Source organism: Pogonomyrmex barbatus, unplaced genomic scaffold (assembly GCF_055798465.1).
Source record: "Pogonomyrmex barbatus isolate J1 unplaced genomic scaffold, ASM5579846v1 scaffold4, whole genome shotgun sequence".
In the NCBI taxonomy this organism is placed as follows: Eukaryota; Metazoa; Arthropoda; class Insecta; order Hymenoptera; family Formicidae; genus Pogonomyrmex; species Pogonomyrmex barbatus.
This window is the reverse complement of record NW_028297138.1, coordinates 683,758-699,730: the sequence shown is the minus strand read 5'-3', so window position 1 is coordinate 699,730 and position 15,973 is coordinate 683,758. Positions and strand designations below refer to the sequence as shown.

At 40.8% G+C, this 15,973-nt stretch overlaps 3 protein-coding genes across 33 annotated transcripts in view; 2 read left to right on the top strand and 1 right to left on the bottom strand.

The window, feature by feature from the left end:
- Positions 1-15,973, top strand: part of pHCl-1 (pH-sensitive chloride channel 1) — a 1,184,550-nt gene that overhangs the window by 720,007 nt on the left and 448,570 nt on the right. The window lies entirely within an intron of this gene.
- On the bottom strand, positions 4,065-5,209 carry LOC148935551 (uncharacterized). The gene is made up of 2 exons (XM_089080725.1): positions 5,145-5,209; positions 4,065-5,067 (listed from the first exon to the last, which is right to left on the bottom strand). The coding sequence occupies exons 1-2, from the start codon at positions 5,207-5,209 to the stop codon at positions 4,656-4,658; spliced, it is 477 nt and encodes a 158-aa protein (XP_088936851.1). The 3' UTR covers positions 4,065-4,655.
- On the top strand, positions 7,124-8,601 carry LOC148935550 (uncharacterized). Its single transcript, XM_089080717.1, has one exon. The coding sequence runs from the start codon at positions 7,131-7,133 to the stop codon at positions 7,851-7,853; it is 723 nt and encodes a 240-aa protein (XP_088936843.1). The 5' UTR covers positions 7,124-7,130; the 3' UTR covers positions 7,854-8,601.

Below are 15,973 nucleotides of genomic sequence, written 5' to 3'. Positions count from 1 at the left end.
TGAAATTCTTCGTATTATTTTCTTAAATCTATTAATCTGGATAATTTCTTAATTTGTAATTTTTATTTATGAATTGATATAATATGTACAACGACATAACAATAAACTTAATGACAATAAACTTTTGAACTTAAATTCCAGTCTTTGTCCCTCTTATTTTCTTGTCACTCCAATCTAAAATTAATGTGCTACATTACTTCGGGCTAGAAATATTTAAAAAATTTTTTAGACATTGCGTTTGTTATAGAATAAAAGCTTCATGTAACTCCGAGTTTGTTAGAAAAACATCTATTGCGAACTTGTTCGTTCTTGTTTTCCTATCGCATTCCATTCTCGTCAGATCAAATATATTTCCTTCAGATGTCCTTCATCTTTTTTATCGCAGATATCACTTTATCGAATCCAGAGTGGTCCCGAAACAAATTTTTAATAGGTTCGCTAACTATTAGCCATTGAGAAATCTTTCGTCTTAAGAAAAATCTAATTTACATACTATATATACAAAGTATTAGATTCTTTCGGATCGTCCTACGTACCATGCCGCAAAAATCTCTTTCCATTACCGTCAAGGGTCAAGCATATTCTCTTCAGACGTTTGTCATCCTTCTTATCGCTGGCACCATTTTTGTCGGACCTACGAGCAGCCCCGGAACAAATTTTAATAGTTTCGTTTGCTATTAAATTTGGAAAAACCTTTCGTCTTAAGAAAAACGTAATTTGTATCTCATATATGCAAAAAATCAGTTTCCTTCGTTCGATTCAAGTCATGTATCATACCATAAGTTCACATTCCATTTTCGTTAGTATATTCCTTCAGACGTCTATTATCTTCGCAGTCGCCATTTTATCAGACCCCAATCAGCCCAATCAGCCAAATTTTTAATAGTTTTGCTAGCTATTAGGCCTCGAGAATCCTCTTGGGAAAAACCCGATTTACTTCCCTCATATACAAAGAATCGGTTTCCTTTCTTTGTCCCATCCTGTCTACCGTACCATAAAAATTGCATTCCATTCTCCGCTGGTCAGGTATATCATCCTTCAACACCCCATCATCCTTCTTGTCGCCATTTTATTGCACCCCGATCAAGACCCCGGAACAAATTCTTCTCAGGCACACGTCATTTTGTCGAACCTCGAACGGCCCCGGACACTTTCATCCCCTCCCCCTACCTTTTTCATCTAACATTTCGACAACCAATCACACCCCCGGCAGCTTTGGGAGCATCCAATCACGCGCCGGAGCAACTATGGGAGAATCCAATGAGAACGCACCAATAATTACCTAATTATCTCCGGCCACGCCCCTCAGCCAATCAGAACGCTCCACTTCCACGTGGAGGCCTAATTTTGACAGCTGGAGGCCATGCCTCTCGTGCCAGTGGGAAAGTGGTGGGGGTTTATTTTGACGCCCCTTAGTAGCCCACATACTACATACCATGCTCTGATGATCCCGCCGACGTATGAACGTATGAACGATTTCAGATACACACGCTATACCTCGCGTCAGTATAGATTCTTCACAACAGCTACGATTATTAACATCAAGAATAAATATTGTTAATTCTTATTACATTATCCTTTTTTTATTTTTATTTTAGTTTAATAAAATTCATTTATTATTATACATAAGTAACAGTATCAATAATTATTTTTATTATCAAAATCGGCGAACTATTCTGCGCTCGAAATAACATACATTTGATTCGGACGGGGAAAAAACAAGTCCGTTTTAAACTGAATAAAATTGACAATTGACTGAACAAAAAGAACTTTTGACAACTGAATAAAATCTGAATATTACATATTCACATTTTCAATTATAATGCAAATAAATTGTAAATAAATATAAATACTTGTAAAAATCAAAAGAAACAGAGATAATAATTAAGTGTTAGTAAAGAAGTTAGTAAAACGCATTAAGTGTTAGTAAAGAAGTTAGTAAAACGCTATTAATTCTAATTAATTTTATTTAAAATTTTGGTTAAATTTCAGATTATTTTTGAACCATTATTTAGTGAGGATACTATCTATTAAAACTATCTTTTACTCGAGCTCCAAGTGAAAAAATTAATCCTAAATGAGTGTACCATTCATTGTTGTCAAATAATGCAAATTAATAGTGAATTCGGTCATCTACATTAGATTAGTGTACAGAGTATATGTACTAGTGCATACTAAATACTGCTATACATAAAATTATTAAAATGTAAAAATACATTTGAAATAGTTATATAAATAATCAACAATGAGTTTATTGTATTATTTAGTAGAATATGCATTAATGATTTTATTATTAATGAATTATATTATATCACTGCATTTATATATTTCGTATGCAGCAGCCTTTAATGTGTCCTAACTCTATCCCAAATAAGAAGGGACCTGACCACGAACCAGATGTGAAAATTTATATTCATTATTTTTGCGAAAAATATCAGCCAAGACTCGAACCTGAATCTCCTGCTTATCGGATAGGCATCTTATCCTTTCGACTATCGAGGCGTATGATAATATTTATCGTAACAATGAGTTTAGAACAATACATTAAACAATGCAATGTCATATATACACATATACATGTATATTGAATCCTCACGACTAGTACTCTGGAGAAGGGGTGGGCAAGTGAGCACTGCTCGCAGGCGCTCAATGTCCGCGGGCAACAGTCGAGCGCGCTGGGGCTAGCGTTAGGCGGCTAGACGCAATAAAGTGAAGAGAGGGGATAGCAGGAACGTCTGTTCGTTGAACGTGATATTCAAGGAATAAAAAAATATTGTGTTGCACAAATTCAGACCCAGAATTAGCATAAATTAGTAACTATCTGTATCTTAAATAAATCATTCTTACAATAATATTAAATAAGCAACTCTTATAACATTTAATTAATTGAATTGATTCATATTCAGTTTTCCGATATTATATACGATATATCAAGTGTTATCGTTTTGACATAACTTAAACGAATTATTGCAGTTAAATGTGAATCTGTTAACTGTTCGCGTAATCGCGGTTTATTTAATTTTATAATAGAAAATAATTGTTCACATGAATATGTAGAACATACTCATTATTTTTGTAGCACGAGCATGTAGTCGAGGAAAACGTTCTTGAGATATATATATAGATATATATGAATAAAATTGTACGATGTTAGTAATTGTATCAAAACGATTTTTTAGAGCAGTGTCACATTTTAAATCTATTAATTCTAATTGTATATCTGGGGGAACAATATTAATATCAACAGTAAAAAGTGTCATAAAAATAAGTAAGTCTTCTTCTAAAACATACATTTTCCTAAACTGGCAATTGAATTCATTATGTAATAATTGAAGTGAATTTATATATTCTTCAAATTGCTTATCTTGAATGTGGCAACAGATAATAAATTTGAAAAATGCAACAACTGTCGAGATTGAAATTGATTGATCCATAAATTAAGTTTCATTTTAAAAGATCTAATTTGACCAAACATATGAATAATTAATTTATGTTTGCCTTGTAAAGAGTAATTTAATGTATTTAAATGATTAGTGATATCCGCAAGAAAGGCGAGATTGGCAATCCAGGAAGGCTGTGATAGTTCAGGCACAGACTTATCTTTCATTTCTAAAAATATAATTATTTCTTCGCGTAAATGAAAGAAATGCTAAAGAGTTTTACCTCGACTAAGCCATGTTTCGCAAAAATAGGAGATATCGGTATAATCTGACTCTAAAAAAGATAAAAATTCGCGAAATTGACGATGATCCAGTAGTTCTTATAAAATAAAATTTACAACTTTGATTACAATTTTCATTACTTCGTCATACTTTAAAGATTTTGCACATAATGCCTCTTGATGGATGATACAATGGATCGAATGTATTTTTTGTTTTGATTGTGCTAGTTTAGACTTCAAACGTCCTACGAAGCCCATATTGTGTCCAATCATTGCTACAGATTAGTAATATAGGGCCGGTTCTAACTCAGAAGCGTTGAGGGGGATACGGGTGTGCGGGGGGAACTGTGCGCAACCGAGGAGCTCCGGGGTGGGGGGAGGGGAGGACGGCGCGTGTTGGGCGACCCAGTGCCATTGAACGTAAACAGCGTACAATTGAATCGACGATTGATGCCTTCAGCACCGTGATAAATAATTACGAAAAGATAAATAACGAAGATGATATAAAAAATTGGACAGGGCGCGTGGATATGACGTCAGAGGGGGGGGGGGGCGCCATCGCCGCCGCCGCCACCGCCGCGCCCGCCGCCGCCGCCACCGAGTAAAAAATAAATATCTCTCTCTCTCTCGTATATATCTATCTCTCTCTCTCTCTCGTATATATCTATTATCTCTTCCGTTGCGGCTCTCTCTCTCTCTCTTATGGCGAATGTTATTTTTCTAATTATTTTATGGTGGGGAAGAAAGAAATGAAAGAAATACATGTTTTTGGCATATTATATATGTTTATATTTTTAAACAAATTGAATACATTTTTAAGTATGAATTTTTTTATTCACATGTTTTTTCTTATACACTAAAAACTAAAGCTAACAGCTCGCAATCGACGAGTTGACGTCTATCGCAGATATCGCAATCGCGTATCGCGTTCGGCACTTCCTCGGGATCTGTTACAACAGACGCGATGTTGGAGAATCGCGTATACTCGCGTATACTATCGATCGTATCGACGAATCTGACGAGTCGATCGAACGTCACATCGATACATTCGTTCAGAGCAAACATTCGACGTCGATTCGATCATCGTTACGCGTACGTTCAAAGATTCAAGACGTACGAGTGTAACATCGTTCATTAGGTAAACTCTGACGATTAACGGTCCGATGCTTATAAAATTGTCTTTGTAATCGTTTAGCAGCAATTTATAGATATTCCATCGCTGCTCGTAGAGTCCCTTCCACGTTTCGAGAGACAGTATCAATTCCTGTCCCCGATGATCTCCCAGAGCGATCTCCACGTAGCTCGGTGGACCAACGTTGATTCCAATTTCCAAATATTTGTAATCCGTGGCCATCAGAGTGTAACGTCTGCTCAGTAAGCGCACCGCTCGACGCTCCACCGAAATACTGTGGAAATTAAATATATAATACTGCACAATATTGGAAAAAAGAGAAAAAAATAAAAAAATGCAGTTGAAACTTACGCGTTACATTCCTTCTTTTGTTTTTCACCATTGTACGGTGCGCTGCTTCCTTTGGCGGAATACATTGCGTGTTGTTCGAATGATGGAAGAGCGGAGTACCGTTTTTGTCATGCAGATCGTTCGATGGAGGACTGATCGCATAAATTTTTGACATGGCAAACCGTTAACCCCCCTTTCCCCCCTTTTTTTCTAAGAATTTCATTGTTGTCAATCAAACATGTAGCGACATGTTCGCAAAGGAGCGCGATGACGTTCAAATTTTTTTCTAGGAAGAGCCCGCGAAAAGATAGCTCTTCGTAGAAATCGACGTACGTGTCGCGGCGTGTTAAGAGAAGCGCCGATACTCCGGTTACTATAAACAAATCAGAGAGACTCATGATGGCTTTTTTCGCCGAAATCGGCGTACGTGTCGCGGCGTGTCAAGAGAAGCGCCGATACTCCGGCTGCTATAAACAAATTGGGGAGATCTATGATGATGCTCCGACAAAGGGACAAAGAAATTGTCGATGATATAATGGGTCATGGGGTGCAGGATCACAGTAGATGGAAATCTAATGTGTGTGAAAAAAATAGTTGACGGTGAAAATGGATAATGTGTTAAATATAGAAAATGTGTTTAATATGGATAATGAAGACTTTGTGAATACAGTGGACGAAGTGTTTGAAAATGAAGAAGAAATGGAGATTGACAATATTGACAATATTGACATTGATATTGAAGATGAAGAGCACGCATTGTTTGACGATAGCAATTACGTAAGTGATCAAAGTGATGACCTTACGGATTATGCAAAAAAAATTGTTACCCGTTCGGAACTCCTTGCGATGAATAATAAAAAGTATTGTCCAATACAATTTTATTATTCAACGGGTGGTGCACTAACTCCCGAATGCATGGTTCGTCTGGCGGACACTGACATTGGAGTATTGTATGCCGTTAGGAAGCACGAGATAGATAATCTCAATGCGTTAAAAAGCCGATTTTGCTCCAATTGCCAACAGTCCGTCTGTGTGATAATGCCATGCAATATGTGCCCAATTTGCACAAGTTGAAAAAAGACAACATTGTGAACGAGTCATATGCAAGTGCTCCATGGAAGAGTGTGATGTGATATAAAAACAATATGGAAAAGTCATTGGAAGAATTAACAAGTTCTCCGTTATGGGATTCAATCTCTCATCTACCAGTGAACGTGGCGATGTATTTTATAAAGAGACACTATACACCAACTCCCCATTTCCCGATTTCTCGTCCAAGAGTTAAGGGACGCTACAATTCGACTCTCTACTTCTCCGCTCCTTCTGAGAGAGCGGAAATAATTCTGGAAGCGTGCGCATATTATCATTATACGCATACAATATATTACTACCTCTCTCGCGGCAAAAAGTAGCAGAGATAATTCCAAGAAGCGAGAATAATCATATATGATTGTTCTATTCCCATCAATCTCCGGACATGTCGGAAATACAACGCTTTATATACTGGCTTCGAGTTAAAGCAGCTATAGAGAAAAGAAAAAAAGAAAGTAAAAAAATGTAAAATTGTTTTGATGAGACAGTACAACAATTTAAAAGAATCAAGATTTTGCAATATGGAACACCTAGAGCGAGTGGAACGCGAGCTGCTGGAGCAGTGCAGCCAAGTCGCTACTTTGATGGAGTGTTTCGCGTAGTTGCAACGATGTGAGGAGTGCATCGAACAACTCGAGGAACTTAGCCGTGTTAAGCGTCCTCGACTCACCGTTGCAAATAGACAATCTGCGGTGGCGAGGATCGCGCGACTCGCGGGTGCAAAAGTACAAGAAAGACGTTTCGTGCACGTTGATGATGAGTACGCGAGCACTAGTAGAGACAAATGGATCTCTCGTTTGGCGAGAAATCGATACGGCATTTGAAAGCCGTATATTGACTGGTGCGGTGATCAATATGGATTATATCGAGCCGCGATAATTTTTAGAAGACGCTGGTGATGTAGTGCTCGAGCGAATGCGAGACATTATACAAAGACACGATAGTGTGAAAGTGAACACTGCATTTAACGGCGAGTTTGTGACGGGCAATAAACGCGTGAACAAAAGTATAAACACTAAAAATAGTAAACTCTTTCGAGTGTCAAATTTGGACGAGTGGTACGAGCAGTACGTTATCGAACCCACGTTGGCGTCGCTCGAAGAATTCCAAGAATGCGACAGTGGATGGGCGTTGTCGCGAATTCTAAATTTGACTGTAAATGTGAACAAATATAATCCAATGCACGCGGGATGTTACATCGAATTACCGCGAGAAATTATGTTAAAGCGAGCGGTGATCAATGTACGATCCAAGGACAATGCGTGTTTCACGTGGTCGGTGATCGCGGCTCTGCATCCGGCTGAAAGGAATACAAATCGGGAATTGTCGTACCCGCATTATACGGTGTTAAATTTGCAAGACATTACGTTTCCGATGACGTTAGATCAAATAAAGAAGTTTGAACGAATCAATGACATCTCAATCAACGTTTACGGCTTCGAGGGAGGAAAGGAGATTCTCCCGATACGGCTGACATCAAGGAAGATGGAGAAGCACGTAAATCTATTGTACGTGCAGGATCCGCGCGATGACAACGCGGGACACTTCGCGTACATCAAAGATCTGTCCCATCTTGTGAGCTCGCAACTGAGTAAAAAAGAACACAAAAAATACTTTTGCGACCGGTATGTATTTTAACAAATTTTATTATTTCTCTTATAAAATTCTCTTATAAAATTGTTTATTAAAAAATCATATTTTCCGTTTGCAGATGCCTACATTACTTCAGTTCGTCTGAAAGATTGCAGTCACATACAATGGACTGCGAAAAGATGAACGATTGCGCCATCCGACTGCCGAGCGAGGACGACAAATGGCTCGAATTCAAGAACCACACGAATAAGGAACGACTTCCATTCATCGTTTACGCGGACTTGGAGTGCGTACTATGGCGAACGGAACCGGCAGAGAGGGAAGACGCATCGTACACCTACCAGCAGCACGAGGTATTTAGCATCGGATACTACGTGCGATGCTCATACGACGACGATTATCGATATATCGATTTCGTCGCGGCGAAGACTGCGTTGCGTTGTTCGTTCGGCAACTCGAAGATTTGGCGCATCAAGTAAAAATTCTGTTATCCGCGAATGTTCCCATGGAAACGTTGTCAAGAGAGCAGTGGGAGGCATATCGTAGCGTGACGCGTTGTCACATTTGCGAGAAATCATTTGCGTCGGACGACACGCGGGTACGCGATCATTGCCATCTTACCGGTCGTTACCGTGATCCCGCGCACTCAAATTGTAATCTAAATTATAAAGATTCATATTGCATTCCCATAGTATTTCACAACTTATCCGGTTATGACGCGCACTTTATCATCACGGAAATAGCTACGGCGTTCGAAGGCAGGATCGACGTGCTGCCGATAACAAAAGAAAAATATATTTCGTTTACAAAACACGTTAAAGATACCACCGAGAGATCAGATTCACGAAAATTGCGTACGCTTGCGGTTCATAGATTCGTACAAGTTTTTAAATACCAGCCTTGATAAATTGGCATCTTCTGTAACGAAAGAAAAATTAAAAATTTTACGTTCCGAATTTTCCACGGTCTCAAACGAAAATTTTGACTTGTTGACGCGCAAAGGTGTCTTTCCGTACGAATACGTGGATCGCGCGGACAAGCTGCAGGACACGCGCCTACCATCGCGTGAATCGTTTTATAGCTCGTTGACCGGTGACACGGTGTCGGAGAACGATTACGCGCACGCCGCGAACGTCTGGCAGCGGTTCTCCGAACGCTCGGCGAATACAGCGATCTATATCTCAAGACCGATGTCTTGTTATTGGCCGACGTTTTCGAAATTTCCGCGAAAGTTGCGTCGCAAGTTATGGTCGATCCCGCGTATTACTACACATTGCCAGGTTCACGTGGGACGCCATGTTGAAACATACGCGCGTAAAATTTGAGTTGCTCATCGACATCGATATGGTTATATTTATCGAATGCGGTATACGCGGCGGTCTCAGTCAATGTTCCGGTAGATACGCGCAGGCCAATAACAAGTACGTGCGTTCGTACGACCCGTCGAAACCGTCGTCGTATTTGATGTATTACGACATGAACAATCTGTACGGATGGACAATGTGTCAACCGCTGCCCTATGCCGAATTTCGATGGATGGAAGACGTTGAGAACTTTGACGCGAGCGCGATCGCTCCGGATTCGTCTACGGGTTATATTCTCGAGGTCGATCTCGAGTATCCGCATCATTTGCACGATCGACACACTGACCTATCTTTCTGTCCGACGCGCGATAAACCATCCGGCACGCGGCAGGATAAACTTCTCGCGACATTATACGATAAGAAGCGGTATGTCATCCATTATCGCAACCTGCAGCAATGTACGCGCCATGGTCTTCGTATCGCAAAGATATATCGCGTACTAGAATTTGCTCAATCCGCCTGGCTCCGCGATTACATCAAACTCAATACACACTTTAGAACGTACGCGAAAAATGATTTTGAGAAAAATTTGTACAAATTAATGAACAACGCGGTATTCAGTTGTTCATTAATTAAAAAACAATGGAAAATGTGCGCAATCACGTTGACGTTAAACTTTTGACCAAATGGGACGGTATGGCGCGGAGGCAATGATCGCGAAACCAAATTTCCACAGCCGCAGCATCTTTGCGGAAAACTTAATCGCCGTCGAATTGCGTAAACTCGAAGTAAAATTCAACAAGCCGATTTACGTGGGTATGTGTATACTCGACATATCGAAAATCTGCTTGTACGAATTTCACCACGAATACATGTCACCGCTGTATCGCGAGAAATGTAAGATCATGTACACCGACACGGACAGTCTCGTATACCACATCGAGTACGATGATGTGTACGAGACGATGAAACGCGATATCGCTAGATTCGATACGAGTGATTATCCGACGGACAACGCGTACGGGATGTCTCTCGCGAATAAAAAAGTACTCGGTCTAATGAAGGATGAGAATAATGGTGCGATAATGACGGAATTCGTCGGACTCAGAGTGAAGATGTACGCGGTGAGAGTGGACGGCAGAAAAGACATTAAAAAGGCGAAAGGTGTAAAGAATAACGTCGTAACGTGAACAATAACGTTCGACGATTATACGCGGTGCTTGAACGAAGAGATCGAAATGACTCATCGCCAGTCGTGTATAAGATCCAAGCTACACCAAGTACACGGTGTCCGAGTCGAAAATTGCTCTGAGTCCGTATGACGACAAACATTGGGACATTAGCGGATTCCATTGTAATATATATATATATATATATATATATATATATATATATATACATGTTTATACAATGTACATATATTTTTATATTTTTTATATAGTTTATATGTATGCATATATGCACGTACGTATGTATGTACGTACCTATGTATCATATCTATGTATGTATGTATGAACGTATGTATTCTTGTAGTTTTATACGATACTGTTTTATATTATATATATATATATATATATATATATATATATATACATATATTTATATGTAGTATAGATGTATGTATTTTTTGTAGTTTTTATATGTAGTTTTACAATAAAACTTAACTGTTCAAATTTATTTTATATATAAAATTTATAATAGCAATCAAGATCCTGCTTGCTGAGAAATTAGCTTTAATTCTCTCTTCGATTTATTTAATGTATACTCGGCTTAATACATATATTGTTTATAATACATGTAATTTTACATGTTACATGTAAGTTGCATGTATAGTTTAAAAAATGTAATGGAAGAAAAAAATAATAAAAACTCTTTGTCTACATGTATACAGTGTATATTTATTTTTTTAATACATTATAATATATTATAAATTTTATAATATATTATAATTATAATATATAATTATAATATATTATAAAAATAAGAAAAATGAATTAAATCACACTGCTTTTGTTTATCCATGAGTTATGCGATCTATCGAATCCCAGCCACTTGACGTAAATTTTGTCTCCCTTCCTGCGTAGTACTTTCTCCATGAGATACACGTCCGGATGAGTCGTGCGATGCAATTCGTGCTCGTAGAACGCGCCCGCGACCGATTTTCCGCGATAGTCCTCGAGCAGATAAGTTACGGGATTAGTACGCTGCACTTTAACGATATTAAACACTTCGGTGGTTCAATTTGGCGTGTACCCTTTTTCGAAAATTGTCTTGTACTTGCTCACGCGTACCGATTCGCCTACTTTGAATTTTGCTGGACCTGCGATCTTTATTGTGCTGTATACCGTATCCAAGAGTCTTTTGGCGATCGCGAGAGTTACGTCAACGGGTCGCATGCCGATAGTGCGATGCTTGCGCGCGTTGTAATCTGACATGAGACGCGGTAGCGCGTCGACCCATTTGTAAGTGCCGTTGAGCGTAAACATCTTCCACATGTCGTTCTTAAGCGTGCAATTGAATCGCTCAATGATCGATGCCTTCAACACCGTATACGCGGAATAATGATTAACGTTGTGTTTTTTCAAGAGTTTTTGCACATCGGCATTGTAAAATTCCTTTCCCATATCCGTTTGCAAGTTTCTCGGGGATCTTCTGCTCTCTCGAATTATCTTAGCGATAACGTTAGCCGTCTCGCTTCCGACCTTGCTCTTGAGCGATACGGCCCAGGCGTACTTGCTCAACGCATCGATGACGGTGAGTATATAGTAATAACTTCTGTTGAAACTCGAGTACGGACGCATCTCGACGATATCAGTCTGCCACAGATAGTCGTATCCCCGAATTATGACACGTCTTCGTGGAAAATTTCTCCTCGCCGGAGCGTGCAATTCCTCAACGAGTCGTCGCCTCTCGGAGCTAACATTTTTTTCACGTCCATCGGATCGCATGTTTCAACGATGTTTAATAGTAAATAAGATATACAATTTAAAATTTTTTTTTTCACTGACGTTAATCGACTGGCTCGCTTCGTCGATACGCGATTAATTTATAATAATGCCGGCTTCGCGAAGTTCCTCGATGATCGACAGCATCTCGTTGTCGTGAGCGTTGTTACCAGCTCGATGCGAAGCGTCGAGCAATCGGAGTCGATCCACCAGTTCGTTGGGATCGTTCCAATGCACGTAATCGATCTTGTTGTCGTTTAACTTCATGGCGGTTGGTATATTGCTCACGCCTGCACCCTTTTTTCGCCCGCTACTTCCATACGTAGATACGAGCGGAGCGATGATGTTAATATACTTGGATCCCCTATTGCCCTTGATGGGATTATGGGCGCTGTGACCACGTCTATGAGCATTTGTTGTTAACAATATACTTTTATATGTTTGTTTGTCATCCTCGGTAAAAACCGCGTCATCGGGAAGTCTCTTGAAGATCAATTCGTACAATCCTGGTGTACCATTGTATCTCACATTGTCTATGATTATGGAGTCATTTTTGTCAATGTCAAATTTCTTGTCACCAAGCACTACTGTTTTTATCGAAATAAACACCGTATACGCGATCAAATGTATTTTTTCCATTATCATCGAGGAGAGGGCTTACGTACTTTTGCCCTAATGGTCCCAGCTGATTATGCAACGCCTCTCGTACTTGTTGCGTTTGCAGACTCTGTTTGATGGTTGTTTCGAATGACGGTTCACTGACGTCTTTTGTTTCGAAAACATCTTCCTTTTGCAGGAACAGCGGTGGTTCATTCGGTGGGTCTTTCGATGGTTGTATCGGTGTAGATTCGAACACGAGTGAATCTGATGCGGCTTTCTATTCTTTCGTTGTACATCGTTTTTTAGACTGCGGCGTTAATTTCAACCATCCAACATCCATCCAATATGAATCCTTGTCAGTAGTAGTAATATCGTTATCGTTGTCGTCATCGCTGTCTTCACGTTTTTGTTTTTTCTTAATACCGAGATCCTTTGCTTCTCTTTCAATCGATTGAGATTCCTCGGTTTTTTCAACAATCTGTTTTAGAGGTTCGACGATGGACTTGAAGTGTTTCTCCAACGCTGTATCTTCAGCTATTTTATCAATTTTTAAAGCGCGATATTTTTTGCGAATCGAATCGCTCGTTTTCGCAATCTGTTTCGCTATTTTCTCGCGATCTTTGGTGTTATCCGTGTTGCCTGCTTGACGCATCGACATCGATTAACCACGTTACGGTACCACGAACGTATTAAATTCCTTTCTGTATCGCCTATTGATAAGCGGACTGTCCTTATCTATCACTAGAAATCCATACTCGCGCTGCCAACAATCGCGGCATAACGCTCAGAATTCATCGTATGACATGTCGGTATTCACGTGATCGTTGTAAACATGTTTCAAGTTGGTACCATCCTGTTTGAACAGAATCAGCAGGTTCGCATTGTCGCGTATCAGATATTTAGGTATCCTCGCGTACATTTGAGAGATAGAAGCAATCGACGTTCGAGTGGCGGCCCATCGAAAAGTATTCTCTCACAGCATCTTGCTTATCGCACGCAACGTCGTCGAAGACGAAGATCGAATTGGGACATACCTCGCTCGGTGGAATGATGTCACTGTTGTTGGAGAACATAAAGTAGCCGATTTCTTCTATCGATGTTAGTAAATTTTCCAAGTATCGATATTTCGTTGTTGCAGTGATTTCGAGTATACGTACACGTTCTCGAAACGTACACCGTGCGGACTCTCGAGCAAGCTTATGAGAACGTTAGTTTTACCACAATTCGACGGCCCGCAAATGATGGCGTGTATAGTACTCGGTAATATTTCACCGTGCTTGCGCTCCGTCGCGATGTCTCCCATCATTCGCGCTCTCTCGTCACAGTTCGCGTATCGTCAGCGGCTGCCATACAAATTTCATGTTCGCACTGCGTTATCTAGGCTTCGATCGAACGTCTATTTATAGGCGCGCGAAACCACGAATCGCTCAGTAGCAAAAATGTATCTTGCGCTGTTGCATCCCTCCGATATTCGGGATTTGAGCGCTGAGCAGTTACAATATATACCGAAGGTCGTACTGTTACGTGTGTGCGGTAATTATATCATGTGTGGGACAAGCTTCCGGAGTATATAAAGGCGGATTTAGTAGGTTCAAACCTATCGTCGCTGCGTCGAGCATTATAATCAATCGTGGGATCGAGATCATATAGACGGTCCTGCACCGAAGATAAAGGATTGTGGCCTATATCAGCAGCAGCGTCAAACGAAGGCTACATTGGAGGTCTGCTCAATCGAGCGATAAACGCGCTTCCTTTCGAACTACATATCCCCGGCTATCAGTTTTGCGGCCCGGGTACTCGGCTGAAAAAGCGATTAGCCAGAGGTGAAACGGGCATAAATCCATTGGACGCGGCGTGCCGTGAACACGACATTGCGTATTCTCAGAGCAACGATCTCACCGACAGACACGCGGCGGACAAGGTACTCGCCGATAAAGCCCTAGGACGCGTCATCGCGAGAGATTCTGAGCGAGAAAGCTGCAGCTGCAGCCGTTTGGGCAGCGATGAAAGCCAAGACCAAGATCGGCATGGATATGAAGGTGAAGAAAAAAGCCGGCAAAAAAAGAAACGAATACTTCCAACGGCGAAAGGTGGTGTGTTACCGATTTTGCCAATTTTGGGCGCTCTCGGGTCCTTAATCGGCGGAGCGGCCAGCGTGGCGAAAGCGGTAAACGACAGGAAAGTCGCGCAACGTCCACTCGAAGAACTGCAACGTCGCGCGATGGAAACGCGCGGACAGGGACTGTATCTCGCTCCGTACAAAGGCGGACGAGGCGTAACAGCGAAAAAAAGAAAAAAAACGCCAAAGAGACAATAAAAATACCTACGGGTGTAACCATCAACGTACAATTGGACCAGCTGGCGAAGCGTATGCGCGTGTCGTACTTTAGAGGTGTTTTCATGCGTGACGCATTACCGATTAGCGGCGCGCGTCGAAATGAAAATGGTATCGTAAATCTGGACGACACGACGGGCCCCGGTACTCATTGGGTAGCGTACGCAAAGAGAAACAATCGCGTTATGTACTTTGACAGTTTTGGTAATCTTCGACCATCCAAGGAACTGATACGATATTTCGGAGACGATGCTACGATAGAGTACAATCGAACGTCCTATCAGACGTACGATCAGAGCGTCTGCGGACAGCTATGCTTGTGGTTTCTTCTCCAAAACGGTCGACGCGCGTGAATTTATAAAGTCCGACAAAATGTCGCGGCGTCTCAATATTCGTCGAACGCTTTTTTCAACATGTCGCTGACACTTACACTGAGCGGGAAGAGCAGCGTTCTCGCGACAAATTACTCTCCAGCCATAGATTTGAGTGACGATGACTACGAGCTTGGTCTAACAATTTTGGAGACTTATCACACGATACCGAATGTAAACGCTTCGAACAATACATTTTATTTTGGCAAAGACGATGCAGAAATTACGATTCCCGAAGGGTCGTATGAACTGCATGCCATAAATGAATTTTTGAAACGTGAGATTTTACGGAAACGTCCGCGACGCGACGCGCCCGAGTAACGCTGGTGACACCGCGCGCGGCGATGACGAGATTGGAGAATACCCGATAGTGCTCCGCGCAAATTATAACACGATGAGGTGTGAGATTAAATGTGCCTACAGAATAAACTTTAACAAGTCTCATAACATTGGATCGCTGCTGGGTTTCTCGAGGCGTATATTGCAACCGCGAAGGTGGCACGAATCGGACGTGTTGATCAACATAATGAACGTAAACATTATCCGTGTAGAGTGCAACGTGACCGCGGGCGCATACAGCAACGACAAAAGTGTGCACACGATACACGAA

Excerpts from the sequence above, each read along its gene's own strand:
- LOC148935551 (XM_089080725.1), bottom strand. The coding sequence starts at position 5,209 with ATGTATTCCGCCAAAGGAAGCAGCGCACCGTACAATGGTGAAAAACAA. Across the intron at positions 5,068-5,144 it reads CAAAAGAAGGAATGTAACGC|TATTTCGGTGGAGCGTCGAG; the intron begins GTAAGTTTCAAC and ends TAATTTCCACAG.
- LOC148935550 (XM_089080717.1), top strand. The coding sequence starts at position 7,131 with ATGCGAGACATTATACAAAGACACGATAGTGTGAAAGTGAACACTGCA.